This window comes from Crinia signifera, chromosome 7 (genome assembly GCF_055691185.1).
Source record: "Crinia signifera chromosome 7, ASM5569118v1, whole genome shotgun sequence".
NCBI classification, from domain to species: Eukaryota; Metazoa; Chordata; class Amphibia; order Anura; family Myobatrachidae; genus Crinia; species Crinia signifera.
In genome coordinates, this window is record NC_139223.1 from 100,798,422 (window position 1) to 100,816,492 (window position 18,071).

The 18,071-nt window shown below is 45.0% G+C and overlaps 1 protein-coding gene and 1 long non-coding RNA gene across 12 annotated transcripts in view; one reads left to right on the forward strand and one right to left on the reverse strand.

The window, feature by feature from the left end:
- Positions 1-18,071, forward strand: part of KALRN (kalirin RhoGEF kinase) — an 856,470-nt gene that overhangs the window by 615,598 nt on the left and 222,801 nt on the right. For all 11 annotated transcript variants that reach the window (XR_014450786.1, XM_083153542.1, XM_083153544.1 and 8 more), the window contains one exon: positions 3,320-3,566. Coding sequence is in view for 10 of the 11 variants with exons in the window: in XM_083153542.1 (XP_083009668.1) it covers positions 3,320-3,566 (247 nt within the window). In the remaining variant the exon portion in view is untranslated. The remainder of the gene's footprint in view (positions 1-3,319; positions 3,567-18,071) is intronic.
- The window catches only part of LOC146020424 (uncharacterized), a 41,315-nt gene continuing 34,565 nt past the window's right edge, over positions 11,322-18,071 (reverse strand). Inside the window, exon 3 of the long non-coding RNA XR_014450787.1 lies at positions 11,322-11,772. This is a non-coding gene — a long non-coding RNA (uncharacterized LOC146020424). The remainder of the gene's footprint in view (positions 11,773-18,071) is intronic.

An 18,071-nucleotide genomic window follows, 5' to 3' on the forward strand; every position in this document is an offset into this window, starting at 1 on the left:
CTTAAAGAAACATATATATATATATATATATATATACACACATACATACGTGTGTGTGTGTGTTTGTGTGTGTGTGTGTGTATATATATATACATACACACTTCCCTGAGGCCAAAAATTATTATTTCTGGCAGTGCCATTTCCATTTACCTGCCTCCTTTTGCCGCCTGCTTCTAACGCTGCTGCCGCCCATCGGATCCCGAGTCCCCAGCCCAGCGCGCAAAACAGACCTGCGTGCTGCTGCTGCTGGGAAGGATCATGTGGGCAGCGTAGTCATTCTCCCTCTGGACCGCGGGAGCGGCTGTGTGCGCGCGCATGAGCACCAGCCCTCCCGCGGCCATTTTAACTGTGGGAAAGTCGAGGCTGGCCGCGACCATCTTCAATCAGGGCACAGTGCCGCGGCCCAGCACGAAGATGCCGCGGCCAAGTTACGGGGGGTGAGTGGCCTCCTCTGCATTAATATGTGCCGGCCCACCGGGAAACGGCCCGGTTTCCCGGTGGGCCAATTGAAAACAGGGATGCAACTATCTGGGTATTTACAGTTAAAAAGGTAGGAGGGCCATACTTGCAAGCTTACAATCTATAGGGATATAGGTATTTATACAAAAGTATACGTGTCCTCTATTGCATAAATTCCACCAGAATGCAAAGGTTTTTTTGTGGGCTGTACAATACAGTGACCCAGCAATTTCAGTCAGGAGGATAAAAAGTGTGAAAAAGAAAGTGAGAGAGGATATGGGCCTTATTCTAGTTCACTCTTTTTGTCAGAATGGATTTTGTCAGAAAGAGTGAACTAGACTAAGGCCCATAGTTACATTGTAGGTGAGGCTGAATAAAGACTTGCGTTCATCTAGTTCAACCTATGTTTATCCCTTGTTGTATAGTATGTTCCGATATTTTAAAGACAGATATTATTACTTATTCGTACCGTGGATGTTTTTAACCAATAAATGTTTATCCAACTTTATTTTAAACTTATTTATAGTATCTGCCGACACCACTTCTTCAGGAAGAGGGTTCCAAAGTCAGCTGTTCTGACTAAAGAAATTTTTTCTTATAGATGAACAAAATCTTTTTTCTTCTAATCTAAACTCATGCCCTCTCGTCCTAGATTCCTGTCTAGCAGAAAAAATGGTGTTTGACAGTTCCTTATATTGGCCCCTAATGTATTTATACATATTGAGCATGTCCCCCCTTAAACATCTCTTCTCTAGTGTAAATAGTCCCAGATTGCTTAATCTTTCCTCGTAGTTTAAATTCTCCATCCCCCTTAAATTCTCCATCTTCAGCTAAATACCTGTTACATTGGATATAAAGTGCCACGAGGTTGGGGGTAGGCTCTCTACAACAGCCACTCCCTCTGTGGGCTCACAGGATTGCCAACTGCCGCACTTTTGGACTCCATCCATTTGGGACAACTACATTGTGGACAGTGCAGGTCATATTTACACCCTGTTTTGGGATTTCTCTCTCCACGTGAGATCTACGGTAGTTACAAAGTAACATGTGCTATGCAACTTCTAAAGTGCCCTATGAGAGCAAATTTTTTATATTAAATACATAAGTTTTAATTTAATTTGATTCACTTATTTTTTAGTTTGAGCGCTGCTTCTTCCTGTGTGTTTTTATTTGTTATTCTTGTTGTGGGGACTGACCCTCCCCATTTTAGCAGCTGCTCTAATAAGCAAGCAACTTAGAGTAAGCGCTCTTGGGGGACAACACTTTAGTGCTGACCCCATATTGCTTTCTTGGGTTATCATACTAGCACAGTGGTTAGGGAACTCGGTCCTCATTACCCCACACAGTGCATGTTTTGCTGGTAACCCAGCAGGTGCACAGGTGTACTAATTAATCACAGACACATATTATAAGGTCCGCAGGTGGAGTTAATTATTTCACTTGTGATTCTGTGAGGAGACCTGCAAAACATGCACTGCGTGGGGTAATGAGGACCGAATTCCCTGACCACTGTACTAGCAGGTGTCAGGATACTGTGCATTGGAATCTACTGTAGATCTTTTGGCCGCTGGCATCCCAAGCACCGGGATCCAATACCCAACTAACTAAAACCAGCTTTGATGAATTCCTTCAAAACCTGACATAAACTTTAATTATCCTGTGTATTAGACTGCAGTATATCTAACTTGAAAAAGAGCCCTGTTCTGACAACATAGGGTGAAAGATACAGAAAAGGAGGGAAAATTGATTAGAATAGGCTGTTTAACCCCTTTAGTGGTGTTTTGTTTTTTTAGGTAGTGCTTCCCACTGGGCAAGGTTTTTTTTTGGGGGGGGGGGGCGAGCTCTAAAAAACTCCACCACTGTCTCTCCCAGGGCCGTACAGTGCCGCTGTGCCATATATCAGCCGCTGCCCGGCCCTGCCCCCCGGCAACCCGGTTGTGTGCTGCGTGACGTTAGCAAGCCACGCCACACACAGCCGGGGTAAAGGCATTGGTCAGCTCAGTGGCGCTGCCCGGCACTAAACAGTGCAGACAGTGGTAATACCGAGATTTTTCCAGGCTTGCCAGTGTGGGCACTGGAGCATAGCCCTTAAAATTCTCGGGAGTACCCCAGAAGGGTTAATTTGAACTGGATAACAGTGTAAAGCTGTGTACACACGGGGGGAGATATATTGCTCAGCAATATATTGCTAGCAATACATTGCTGAGCAATATATTGGTCAGTGTCTCCTTTTCATCAGCGACCAGAGATGGTCGCTGATGAGAAGGAACCTTTGCCGGGGGAGCCGCAGAGGTAATCAGCTGGTCGCAGGAGCAAGCCCCTGCGACCAGCGATTAAAGGGGGCTGAAAACGGGAGCACGCACCCGGCGATTTATCGCCGGGGCACACTCCCATCACTGGCAATATGGTCGCCAGCGACCATATTTCCAGCGATTTCAGCCCCTATCGCCCCCGTGTGTACACAGCTTAAGTGAATAAAATTGTTGACTTTTTTTTTCTACATGTGAGGGAATAATTTGCTGCTATCAGTGAAGCACTTATGTACTGTTTATTCCTTTAGGGGTGTAGTCTCTATGACTGATGCTGTGTACAGATGGAATAAATTTAAGTGTGCTGTTGATTAGTCATTGTTAGGTATGGTCAAGTGATCTAATGTGTCCAATCCTGTTGTTAAGTTTTATTTCATTATACCATGCCATTTTATAAATATAATATATACAATGTATTATTTGAAATCACAAGCTTTTGCTACATGTTAAAGCATTACCCTCTGCCTACTGTATAGATTTACATTTTATTTTTAATCAGTACAGTAAATTAGCACTTTAATTGCTAACAATGTCTGTCTTTTCTCTTCTAGTTGTCAGGGGGCTGTGAGCTGACAACTGTATTGCAGGATTTCATTGCTATTCACAGTAATGAGCTAAGTATCCAGGTGGGTCAGACAGTGGAGCTATTGGAGAGGCCAAGTGATCGACCTGGATGGTGTTTGGTGCGAACAACAGACCGGAGTCCCCCACAGGAAGGTCTGGTACCCAGCAGTGCACTCTGCATCTCTCACTCCCGCAGCAGTGTGGAAATGGAGTGCTTCTTCCCTTCAGGAAAGGGTAAGATAAATATGTTATTCTGGATCAGTTAGGGAATAACCGTTTTCACTGTTTCTTGGCAGTTGATATTGGGATCCATTGACTTCTTAACCCTTTAAGGTATAATGTCTAGTCAGACTCAACACACCACCTAGTGCTAGTAGCAGATCTAGTGGTGAGCCACTTTCAAATCAGAACATTAACATTGTTCAACATTCAATGTAGACCATTTTTGAATAAAAACATAAAATAAATTACAATTAATCTAAACATTTCAACCAGACTGTGTGATGCAAAAAAAATTGGACTGCGAAGAAGATTGTTAATCTTCTTCGTATAATCAAAATATCGAAGGCAGTTTTCTGAGAATGGGTCTGTTGATAATCTCAATCTGCTGCAGTCACAAAGAAAGGATACTCAGCCTTTCATTAAAAAAACAAAAGAAAAATGAAGAAATATGGACTGCGCTGTATTGAGATTATAGAAGTAATATTTATTAATCAATCAAATTAACTACAGTAGTTACAATACTATATATAATGTATGAGTTAAGTTTGCACTAATAGTTCTCTCACAACTGATTAGTATGGATAAGTTATTGCAGATGTGGTTATAGTACAGGCTTTGCTTAATGCTCTCTCACAACATTAGTTGATTTAGAAACCAAGTACAAATACTCACTGCTCCTTAGCTAGTTTTTCAGTCTTTTAGCAAGTGCCAATTGCTTTCTGTATTGTAGCCAGTGTTCATCTGTGGTGTGTTAGGTTTTTTTAACCTGCTTTGAGGATACCCCAGCATAGGTCCTGTGCTCCCTGTATATTTTTTCTTAAATCCTTCCCGGCTTCTGGTGCTTCCCGATTTTACAGCCTTATTTGGGTCCTCTGGTTCTTGTAGTTCTACTGTGAAAACAATTTTCAAAGAAATACACACACACACACATAGAAAAGTAAAACTTTAATATACACACACACAGACACAAAAGCAAACATGCTCACCTTACCATGATTCCATAACGGAGCTGCTCCTCTCATGTACAGAGTCACAGAGATTCCTACTGACCTCTGTCACGGGGACTCCGCACAGCCCTGATTGGCTGTTGTTGTCTCCATGGAAACACTTACAGTCAATCAAACTGAGCAGAGTACGGCAGAGGAGCCGCTCTGTCATAGGATGGTGGTATGATGAGTAAATGTGTGTTTGTGTGTGTATTATAGTTTAACTTTTCTGTGTGTGTGTTTTTTGTACCGAATATGCAAAAGTGTAGACCCCCTAGACCTTCGGTGAGTATCACACTCGCCAAGGCGTTCGCATGGACTTGGTGGGAAGGGGGCGGGCTGGTGCCAGCAGCAGGAGAATGTCCAGCATTTTATGGGCATCCCCTTTAAAATGCTTGGAACGCAGGTGGGTTGAAGCCTGTTTGCAGCTGACGTCACATGACGTCTCTCACCCAGCATACGGGGGAGGGCTTCAGGGACTTGTAGTTTTGACTGTGAAAACCAATGTATTTTATATATATATATATATATATATTTATATATTCACACCACCAATAGTGTCTACAGCGCCCCTAAGAAGTAATGTCCATCACACAATTCAATAAAAATGTAAAAATGAAAAAAATTAATACACTTGTGGTTGTTCTCTTTGAAAGAAGTTTTTATTTTTATTTTCAATACATGTGACCAGTACCCAATGCATTTCGTCTCTTATAGACTTCATCAGGGGTTCATGATCTAGTGAGATAAAGTCTGGTGATAATCCAATATGGAAATGTGCTGGTATTATACACCCAGAAAGGCAAGGTTTTTTTTCCCTATAAGTGAGGGATGTGTGTTCACCTTGGGCTCCAATCTGCAAGTGATAATTGTTTTGATGGGGATGGGTTGCGAAACAAATCTATAGGTGGAGGGGGGGAAAATGGTGGCATAATTGGTGTTTGGTACACCTACAGGGGGTCCCCAGTTGATGAGAAATTTTCACTACAGTGTCCCTGTAGGGGGATTTCCAATTTGGGTTCAGGTGTTTTTTTAGGGACCCCTTTACAATCCTGTTGGTCTCTTCTCCTGGAGCCTACGGTCTCCCTCAGTAATTGACTATCATTAAGGGAGACCATAGGCTCAAGGAGAAGAGACATACGGGATTGTAAAGGGTCCCTAAAAGACCACCTGGACCCCAATGGGGAATCCCCCTATGGTGACACTGTAGTGAAAATCCCATCAATTGAGGACCACCTGTAGGTGTACCCTACACCAATTTTGCCCACAATATCCATACCCCCCACCTATAGATTTGTTTCGTAACCCACTCCCATCCAAACAATTATCAGTTTGAATCAGAACTTATTTTTTAATCCTACTTTAATTTCTTGATTGTACTTCTATGTACACTTATATTTATTTTCACGATTTATTGAGTAAATTGTACACTTTAACATGGCAAATCTTTATCTCAGTGTTATTCTTCAACTTCTTACACTCCAAACCTTATCAATACACCCATTGATGATTGCGATGACTGGATCGGTGGATTGGCCCAGCGGGTGTAGGGAAGAATTTGGCCCATTGCACCCATTCCCAGTGGTGCATTGCAGTCCAGGTAGCGTGCCTCGCATCATGACGTCATGTGGCCAGGCCCGTGGACCTGCTCCCACACTCAGGGGCTGCCCCACTGTTTGGTAGAGACGGCTGGTGCATGTGCTTTACAAATCTCCAGATTAATTATGGAGCTGTAAGTAACACCCACCCCGGTCTCCACGCACTCTCCTGTAATTACACACCCTAGAAACTGTACCATTGAAAGTATAGAAATGGAGGTGTGGTCATGCCCCCTTTCCCGTAGCCACATCCCTTTCTGATTTTGTATCAATTTCTGACCCTCAGATGTTGGAGGGTATGTCATAGGTGCTAAATCTCAGAAGTGGATATGGAATTCATCAACACATACAAGTTATCAACTCAGGAGCGTTGTGTTTCAAACCACAACACCACACCTGATTTCATTGCCATCATTGAGTATTAATGCAAACACATTCTAACATTATGGTGGAATCTTTAACAAATTACAATCTTTTGGCACAGCATACTGTAAGATGACCTTTTTCAGCAATTTTGGAAATAAAAAACCCAAAGTTTTTCCGTGCAACGCCGGGCGGGTCAGCTAGCTAGTATCAGTGGCGTAACTATAGCACCGCAGCCGCTGCGGTCGCAGGGGGGGGGGCGCTGTGCATATGGGGGCGCCGGGGGGTCTGCGGTGCTATAGTAATCCCCCCATCCCCCGCAGGCTTACCTGTCCGCGCGTCCCGGCTCCCCTCCTGGCTTCAATCAATGCTATGGAGACGGACCACGATAAAAGGGCCGCCCCATAAAGCAGACTGTTCTCTGAAACTGTCTGCAGTATGGGGGCGGCCATTTTATCGTGGTCCGTCTGCATAGAATTAATTGAAGCCAGGAGGGGAGCCGGGACGCGTGGACAGGTAAGCATGCGGCAATGGGGGGAGGGGGCACCCCCCCATTAACGGCAGGGGGGGGGCGCCCCAAACAAAGCTATGCCGCTGGCTAGTATGTATGTATATATATATATGTGTGTGTGCTTGTGTGTGTGTGTGTGTGTGTGTGTGTGTGTGTGTGTGTGTGAAAAAGGATTATTCTGCTGGCTAAACTAATATAAATTGTTGTGTTGTCTTCTGCAGTTGCCACTAACAGTTAGGATATACTGCTCGCCTGTTTGCTTATAACCAGACCCAATTATCACGGTACAATTGGCTGTAAACATTTTTCTCTTTTTTTAACAAAACCTGAGGCTTATCTTGGTTATTTTATGACTAGGTGGCCCATGCGAAAATTTTGCATGTCAATAAAATACTATTCAATTTATAGCGAGGTTGATGGTTTGTAGTAGGATGAAAGAAGAAGTGGTTCATTTGTAGCCATTTCAAGTAGCCTAAACACGGGGAGATGCTGAAGCGTTCTGAGCAATGCTAGATGATGCAGGTCATGCTGCATTGAGCATTATGGCTCTCCATTTGATCTAACACAGTGGTTTTCAGCATGGGGTCGCGACTCCATGTTGCTGACCATCAGGCTGATGACTTTTCTAATCTCAGTCACTGATTCAAGGAGTCTGAAAAATCTGTTGAATTGTTTGTTATTTTAGCCTCCTCACATCATTTTGTGCCTCCACTATGCTACCCTGTATGTGCTGTTTGCTGACTACACATGTGATGTGATGACCTTCTGCAGTAAATTGCTGTGGTCCTGTAATTATTTTTATTGTCTGATGGGGTCCCAGAGCAAAATAGTTTGAGGAGCCCTGATATAGCAGATCTAAGCAGAAATAGACTTGCCTGCACAGTCTTTTTCAGTTTTTGATCCCATGCCGCTGTGTGATTCAGGGTCAGTTTATATTTGATTTGGACTATTTAGTCCAAATCAAATAGAAAATGACCTTGAATCACACTGTGTGTACAGAACATAAATTTTACACAGAAAGAAGTTGGGAGTAATCAACACCAAGCCCATGACTCTTTATAGAGCAGCGAGGTGGTGCAGATAAAGCTATGATCTTTAATTTAGTTTATTTCACCCACATACTTTACATTCATAAGGGGTTTTATCTCCTCATACTGTGATCGGGATCTTGATTGGTCAGTCATCCAGAAAATAGACCATCAGTCTAGCTTAAAGAGACACACAGAGATCCAGTGACTGAGGACCACACTGGTGTACTGAAATTATACCAGCCAAGAACTTGAGTTCCACCAAACACAAACCATGCATCTTCCTGACTGCAGCGACCTCTTGCCTTTTATGTAGCACCCTATAACCAGCAAAATATATTCTAATCTTACCGTCATATTGTTCCACAAATAACAGTTTATTACAATCAAAGTGTAAAGCCCCATGCTGAGCAATGTACGTAAGCATAGATTGCTCAGCACACATCGCTGACACACATTCTATGTACCAGCGATGTGTGCTGAACAATCTGTGCAGACTAGTGTTCTTTGCTGAGAATATTGGCTATCTGAGTAGATTTTGACTGCATGCAGTCAAATCTAGTCAGGCGATGGCAATGCACGGGAACACGTATCACTGTCCCTATGGGCTGTACACACGTGGGGATGTTTGCTTAATTTATAAGAAATCTAGAAAGATTGATTAGAAAACGGAAAAATCACCTTATGCGTATTGGCCTCTAGTCTATGTAAATCACATGTTCTAATGACCATGGAATGTAACATTATCATACAGTGAAACAATGTTCTGGTACCAGTTTCAAGTATACTGGACAATCCATGCAGGGATGAGGCATGTTGCATAGACATGTTTTTGATCCCTATGTTGCTCCCATTTCCAGTTCTTACAGTTTTTTTTTCTTTTGGTTTCGGTGGCACCGTTTTTTGCTGGAAATAAAGGCTCCATGGGGGACATTTTCTAAGATGGAATTGGGTACGAATGCAACCATTTGATCTTCAATACAGCCGGGACCCACAAATCGGCTAATTTACTATAAGCCAAATTCGTCTGATTTGTCATTTTTATGCCCAGCATCCATGGGCAGTGGGCGCCAGGATGATGTTTTTCGTTGGTGTAAAATGGCCTGAATGGCTACCTATGCTAATTTCTTCTATGATGAGCCATCATAAAACTAGATGTTTTTAGTTGGTGGTCTTCAAAGTTTCGGGGGTTTCAACTTCTTTGTGATTTTCCATTGACTACAATTGAGAATAGTAAGCTGTGGCGAGCACAGCAGTAGCAGAGCAAGCCACCTTGACCGAAACTTGGCAAGTGAAGTAAGCTTACAAGGTTACATGTTTATACGGATTGTGGTTACAGAGGATAACACATAAAAAATGACATCTAAAATTTTTTTTTAAAATCTTCGGTACTTGTGTATTTTGGCGGCGCCCCCGATGTCCGTCGTACGACGAACAGATCGCATCGCATGCCATGCACCCGATGGCATGCGATGCGACGCGATTTTGACCCCCTATACGACCAAAAATCGTATAAGCACCCTAAAGGGTGCTTTTGAGCACCCAAATGGGTGCTTACAATGTTAAATGCACCCCCACGCCACCCCCCACTATAAACGTGAACCCGAAGCGTGGCGAGCGCAGCGGTACGCGTCCTACGACCTTTTCATACCCCCACTATCCACGTCGGCGTGGAGTTGAGAATAGAATAGTGTGGCGAGCGCAGCGAGCCACCGAGCCCGAAGTGTGCCCCGCGAGGGGACGCGGATACCTTCACAGTTATACGCGTCCCCTCACGGGCTTCACAGGTGTCCGTGGCGACGCGGACACCTGTGAAGCCCGCGAGGGGACGCGTTTACCTGTGAAGGTATCCGCGTCCCCTCGCGGGGCTCGCTGCGCTCGCCACGCTTCGGGCTCGGTGGCTCGCTGCGCTCGCCACACTATTCTATTCTCAACTCCACGCCGACGTGGATAGTGGGGGTATGAAAAGGTCGTAGGACGCGTACCGCCGCCCCTCGCGGGCTCGCTGCGCTCGCCACACTTCGGGTTCACGTTTATAGTGGGGGGTGGCGTGGGGGTGCATTTAACATTGTAAGCACCCATTTGGGTGCTTAACATTGTATAAGCACCCATTAGGGTGCTTATACAATGTTTAATCGCATCGCATCGTATGGCATCGTATGCCATGTACAATGGCATACAATTTCAAAATTGTATGCCATCGTGCACTATCGTACGATATCGCGTCGCATCGCATACCATCGTATGTGTTATGGTATGCGATGCGATGGGCGCCGCCAAAATACACAAGTACCAAATCTTCTGTTGACCTTATTTGTGGCGACCATTTCCATGTAGACCTTTGGTAGCTTTCAACCTTTTTCTTGATGTCCTATTGACCCGGTCAACCATATGTGGTTGACCTAATCTATCTAATGATTGTAGATCTTCTATACCACACCTGTTATCAGCTCCACACCGATCTTGGAATGTGGGAGATAGGATAGGAATTGAAATCTACCAACCCCATGGTGATGCTTATTTCACAACCAGTATGTCACTAAATACAATGTGTACCAACCCTTCAGCGGTACTGGTGTCACCTTTTCTGATATACACACATACATCTTGGCTTTTTTTCTCAATTTGTCACAACATGTAAAACACGGCTTAGCTGTTTTTCCAAATGTAGCAAGTGGATGGATTCTGAAAATTGTTTGCAGCAAAAGAATTTGTATAAAGTAATAGATTAGAGGTGGAAATTTTTAGAAAAATCACAAAGCGTGACTTTTGCAGAGTCCAAGGTGTGCCAAATTGTGCCATACATGGTGCAGTAAAACCAAGATGTATGTGGACACATCTCACTTCTTCCTCTTTCAGAAACTCGAATGTCACCCACTACAATGTCTACATGTTACATCCTGCCCTTTATTTAGAGAAATGTGAACTATAGATTCACTGTTCCGATATATTCAGTAATAACCACATTTATTGTATTGAAGGTGTCCAGGAAGCAGACACCGGTAGGATCTGTGTGTGTGTAGTGTGCCCTGGAAATGCCCCACCTAGCTATCTATTGACAGATTAATTCTTCCTTCTGAGCTCAGAGCAATCCTTTCCCAGAACTATTCCAGCTATCCAGATGCTCCTCCCTGATTTTTAGTAGTAAAGATACACATACACATTACCATTACACTATTCATTTACACTTCATAAATGGTGACTTTGGTGAAAGTGTTGTGTCAAGCAAATCCATGGACGTTTATTTCATATTTTAGTTGTATATGGAAATAAAACACCTTCTTTAAACCCCCATTCATGTTCAGTTTGGGCTCTTTCATGCGATTGCAGCAATTAATTGCATAAAAAGTATTCAAATTGCATGCAATTGACAGCAGGTCCAATGTGCTGTTCTGTGCGCATAGCAGTGGAGCCTGCAAGTCTCTCCAGCTGCCGGGTAGGGTTGGCTGGGATAGCATGCTATACATATTGCATAATAGATTGGTTTCCTCAAACTACATGAAACCAGTGGGAACAGGAAACTATCTACATTCTGATAGTGGTCACCATAGACCTTGAATTTCAAACATCCCCAAAAAACAAATTCTCAGATTTTGTCGAAATTGCACTACAGATTATGATTTTTTGGCCCAATCTGACATCATGATGCAGAACTTCAGAAGGAGAGGCTATCCAGAGGATCTCCTTGAGATGGCCTTCAGCGAAGCACTCCTTATCCCAAGATCCAAACTCCTGATTAAAAATAAGATATCATTACAGAAACAGAACTTTACAGCAAGTGATGGAGAAGGTCTCCTCTTCACCTCAAAATACAATATAAGATCCAAATCCATAAAAAAAAAACAATCTCAAATTAAAATAAATAATTAAGATAAAATACTATCGAAACATCTTTCGAAACCTAAAATAATCTATAAGAGAAATCAAAATCTTAGAGACCTTATAGCACCCAGCATGCTTTCTCAAGAACCCTCAAATTCCCTAAACTCTTGGCTACCCTCAAAACCCAAGGGAAACTTTAAATTAGGGATGTGTACCGGCCACTTTTCATGTTTTGTGTTTTGGGTTCTGATTACCTTGAGGTTTTGGGTTCTAATGGGTTTTGACAAAACACCCCCTAAACGTTTTGTTTGGATTTTTTTGGTTTTGGGTTCTGATTTTATTTTAAAAAAGCATAAAAACTGCTAAAATCGCAGAATTTTTTTTTGGGGGGGGGGGGGGGGGGGTTGCTCCTATGCTATATTAACCGAAATAACATTAATTTCCACTCATTTCCAGTTTATTCTGAACACCTCACACCTCACAATATTGTTTTTAGGGCAAAAGGTTGCACCGAGGTATCTGGATAACTATGCTAAGCCACACAAGTGTGCGGCACAAACATGTGGCTCATGTAAGAGTGGCACTGCAGCGGTAGATATGGTAGTACTAGGCACCAGGCAGGTAGATACGGCAGTACTAGACACAAGACAGGTAGATAAGGCAGTACTAGGCAGTGGGCCCCAGACCAGACTGGTATATACGGCAGTACTAGGCACCAGACAGGTAGATACGGCAGTACTAGGCACCAGACAGGTAGATACGGCAGTACTATGCACCAGACAGGTAGATACGGCAGTACTAGGCACCAGACAGGTAGATAAGGCAGTACTAGGCACAAGGCAGGTAGATACATCAGCAATACTAGTATATGTGCACCAGCAGAATTTATAATAATTAATTTTATTATTAGGTACTGCTTGGCACTCAGTGGCACATGTCAGTGCACCAGCAGCATGGAAGTATTTTTTTACAGTCCCACGCAGCACAAGTATTATTTTTTAATAAAATTATATATAGCAGCCTAGAATGTAGTTGTACTACTAGATAGGTACACTTAGGCAGTAACACTGCCAGTGGCAACAGTGGACTGAGTAAATAATACTGGCAACCTCTATTCACAGTATTCAGTGCAGGCAGCACCAGTGGACTATATATAATTAAATTAATTAAGTATTAATAATATATAGCAGCCTGGGGCGTGGCCTGACGGGACAAGAGAAGGGACGCAGCCCAGAGAAGCTCCCGAAATATGCCCTCTAAAAAGTCCTAATTTACCTAACTCTACCCCATCCCCACTGCCCATATCCACTCACCACCTCCCTACCTGCACCCCGATACCGGTGGGTCTGCGCTGTGGAGCTGGGGAGCACTTATCAGTGCTCCTGCGGGTTGCGGCGGGAAGCTGTGCTGAGGCCGGGGCCTCGATTTCGGAGCTTGCCTACCGCGAGCATCCAGCGAGACTGAGCCACTCCTGCCACCGGGGACTGCCGGGCTACAGGCACCCGCTGACGGCGCCACCCGCGGCGCCCACCCGCGCTGACTGAGGGACGCTGACTGGCGCCCAGGGGGTCACAGCCTACTCCACAGTCGGAGCCGGGGACTCACCCAGGGATTCCGGCCGGGATCGGAGCTCCGTGGCGTGGACCACGGGCGGATCTGCCCGCGCTGGTACCTGGAACCCAGCCTCCCAACCAGCCAGGGGGAGATCCCCCCAAGCACAGGCGCCGCTCAACCGCCCCCCCCGGGCGCAGTGCTGACCTGAGTAAGGAAGACAGGCAGCCCTGCCTCCCTGCAGTGACGGCGGCCATCTTTTTGGTGGAAGAAATCTCTTCCTCTATCCCCTCACTGCTCACTACTCTCTCCCTCCCGCACAGTTGCTGCTGCCTGCCTCGGCAAGCCCTGGTGGCTCGCAGCTGTATAGCCACCCTGATTAATACAGGCTCTGGTTCATAAATAATAAAAATAAAAAAATAATAAAAATTATATAAAATAAAACTATAAAAAATTAAGCAAAACTGCTTAAACTGAAACCCACTGCTCACCCCATACCATATCATACCAGTGAAAGGTCTTAAAGTGACGTTCACTTACAGTACACCCACTGTCAGCAACAGGCACACACGGGTGCATACCCCCTACCAAGCCAGGAGTCTCAATCAAGGGCCCAACAGGCTGCTTCAACCTGCCTAGCCCACTCCCAGACCCGACCGCGGAGCTCAAAGCCCTAACAACTTCACCCACCCAGTGTTTCCCCCCCCCCGCGGCACTGCTAGTGTGACTTCACCCGCAAATGCTCCCGTAAAGTGACCCGTGACCAACCTGGTCCCCTAATGTTCTGAAGTGCTACCTATTACACCCACACTCCTCACCTGCACAGCATCATCCCCAATTCCCCTACACGGTGACCCCTCACAATGTCACAAAAAAACAAGAGAGGCCAGGCAGCCCCTGCAAGCTTCTTTGGACACAAAGCTAAAGGCACACAAAGCCAAGGGTCTCCATCAAACTCGCCTTCTTCTCCGCACTCTCCTGATACTGGCATTGATCCCCAAATCCAAGCTGTAATGACCAGTCTGCTGGAAGGAGTACAGTCAGCCTTCAGCCAAGAACTCACCAAGGCAGTCTCAGAATTCAAAACAGAGATCGCTTCGCTGGGTTCCAGAACGGACATCCTAGAAACAAAAACTGATGACCTCTGTCGCTCACAACAACGCATGGATTCAAAACTAACTCGGCTCCATGAAGAGATTAAACTACTTAAGGAAAAGCAGGAAGACCAAGAAAACCGATCCAGAAGGAACAATATCAGGATCCGGAATGTCGCCGAAACAATACACGGCCCTGCCTTGCAAGCCTTTCTTAAAGACTTCTTTCAGCATCTGGTTCCAGACCTCACAGTCAACGATTGTCTGTGCGATAGAGCGCACAGAGCCCTTAAAAGCAAACCCTCCGCTTCTCAACCCCCCAGAGATGTTATTGTACGTCTACACTACTACAAATCCAAAGAGAAAATTCTGTTTGCTACCCGAGACTCCTCGGACATCTTTTTCCAAGAAATGCACTTATAAACTTACCAAGACCTAGCCCCCTCCACCATCCAGAAACGGAGAGATCTCCAGCCAGTCAACAAGATTCTTCGCCAACATCACGTCCGCTATAGGTGGGGCTTCCCCTTCCTTCTCCAAGTATTCACCGACAACACCATGTACCCCATTAAGACCCTGGCTCAAGGCAAAGAGATGCTGGCTAAATTAGACCTCCTCCCCGAGCCTCCCCACACCTCTTCCACTTCAACTTCTCCTAAACCGCAACGTCCACGGCCTCCGACAGCTGAATGGACGCGTGTCGGCCGTCACCAACATCGGGATGTAGACTCTACTTGAACTATTCTGGTCAAGCTGGATACCCCACTGGCCTCTGCCGACCAGAGCTGCAAATACAATTGTGGGCCTGTGGCTCAGTGAAGCCACCCACAGACTGCACACCATATCCTTTCTATAACCTGGGTGACCCCATATCGGGGCAATTGGGTTTTGTTTTGGTTTTTATATTTTCATGTTGGTTCCCGTTTATATGTTGTCAAAATGTTAAGTCTACCTCCAAGCGAGTCCATCTCCGGACTTTACTAAGCTCACGCAACAAGAGTAAATAGACATAGTTGTTTAACCTCACATTATTGCCCCCCCCTAAAAACCTCCCCCACTCACTTCCTACCATTTCCTTACTAAGCCCACCCCCTTCCCTCCCCCCTAGACACTCCCCACCCACCTTTCCTATCACTGATAGGTAGCACGTTCATTAACTTTCTCCCTATAGTTAGGGATTGGTTCTTTGTTTAAATGATTGGTTCACCCCATCTAAGATGGGGACCAGGTTGTCTTAGTCATACTAGTTCTTTAGTCCACCACCCCCATGCACCCTGCACTAATAAGGACATTCATCTGTAAAACACTTACTGCAGCGGTTCCTGTTCGGAACCCACTCTTACAGGGTTACGGCCCTTTTGGGCACTTTCTGTCTCCTTCTTCCTCCAAAATGTTCCTTTCTCCTTGTCTTTACTCTCCTCTCTCTCCCTCTATACTCCTGTGTCTAAGGTGGGTCCTCTGTACCTTTTTTCCCTTCCTCTTTTTGTTCTTTCTGTTGTTTAATCCTGCTATAGATCGCATCGGCTCCATAACTTAATCATGGCTCTGAAGTTACTGTCTATTAACGTCAACGGGCTTAACTCCCCCAAAAAACGCACTATTGTCCTTGCAGCCTGCAAACGGGAGAAGGCAGACATTGCCTTCCTTCAAGAAACCCACCTTACGGGCTTGCACACCCAATTACAAGGTAAGCAGTTCTCCCAGACCTTCTTTGCCTCAGCTGACTGTAAAAAGCGGGGAGTTGCAATCTTAATTCACCGCAACGTTCCCTTCACCCACTCTAAGACGATAGCAGACCCAGAAGGACGATATTTAATAGTAATAGGCACCTTGCATTCAGAAACTGTTACTCTTATTTCCATATACGCTCCCAACCAAGACCAATCTCCATTTTTTCAAAATGTATTCCAACGTCTTCACAAAATAGCACAAGGTCACATTATTCTTGGGGGGGACTTCAACACGGTCATCAATCCTGCTTTAGATAAATCTAACACCACAAGCACTGGATCGACAAATACCCCCTCTAAAGCATCCCTCACCCTCATCTCTTCCCTTAAACAATTAAACCTATGTGACTCTTGGCGACTGTGTCACTCTTCAGCTAGAGACTACACTTACTACTCCGCTCCTCACCAGCACTATTCACGTATAGATATGCTACACATATCCCACTCAATCTCATCTTCAATCTCTGATGCCGGCATTACCCCCTTTACCTGGACCGACCATGCGGGTGTATATATTTTACTAGATCTCCTACAGGGCCTTCCAACTACACGTAAATGGCGCCTGGATGACACACTACTCTTACAACCCTCTACCCTAACCGAACTCAGAACAACCCTCCAACACTATTTTGAGGAAAATAACTCCCCAGATATCGCTCCTGGAATTATATGGGAAGCCCATAAGGCTACCCTAAGAGGCCATATAATTGTCAAAACCTCTGTTATGCGGAAAAAAGCAGCCCAGGAAATCTCTTCTCTAGAAACCCAAATCTCTGCTTTACTGGCCCAACACAAACAATCCCCCACACCACCACTCCTCGCACAGATAGACAAACTTAAAGGCCAACTGAACACTCTCCTCTCACGGCGAGCAGCTATAACCCTGCAGAAACTGCGACAACGGTTTTACGATAAATCAGATAAAATTGACTCTGTGTTAGCTAACAAGCTAAGGCGTAAACAAGCCCTAACCACCATTGACAAATTACACTCCAATAAACTGAATGGCCCCACATATGACTCCCGGGTAATGGTGGAAGAATTTAGAGACTTCTATAGCTCCCTATATAACCTACCGACACCCCCTGTTTCTTCCGCAGAATCAGAGGAGGCCCAATCCTATCTTTCAGATACACCTCTACCTAATATATCGGACAGCCAACTATCTGCCTTATATATAGACATCACGCCAGAAGAAACCATTGCTGCCATTAAATCTATGCGCCCCTCCGCTGCCCCAGGTCCTGATGGTTTCACAGCCCAATACTACAAAGTATTTGCAAAAGAACTTGCCCCCCAACTCACCTCTCTGTTCAATAACATTCTGAATGGAGCATCTTTCGCGCCAGCTTCCCTGCAAGCAAACATAATAGTGATCCCGAAACCAGGCAAGGATCCCTCGAAATGTGCAAATTACAGGCCAATCTCACTACTTAATGTTGATCTCAAAATTTATGCTAAAATTCTAGCAACACGCCTTGCCACCCACTTGCCCCACTTGATCCGGGTGGATCAAGTGGGCTTCATCCCAGACCGACAAGCATCAGACAACACCAGACGAGCTCTAGACATAATACACTCCATCCATAAGCAGAAATTGCCATCTCTAATTCTAACATTGGATGCCGAGAAGGCATCTGACCGTATCTCATGGACTTTCGCCTTCCAGGTCCTTAGAAGGATGGGTTTTGACGGTAGAATTCTTCAAGGTATCCAAGCCCTCTACCAATCCCCATCTGCCACTGTATCAGTCAACCGCTGCACCTCCTCACCTTTCGTCATTGCAAATGGCACCAGACCGGGTTGCCCACTCTCACGCTTAATATTTGCCCTC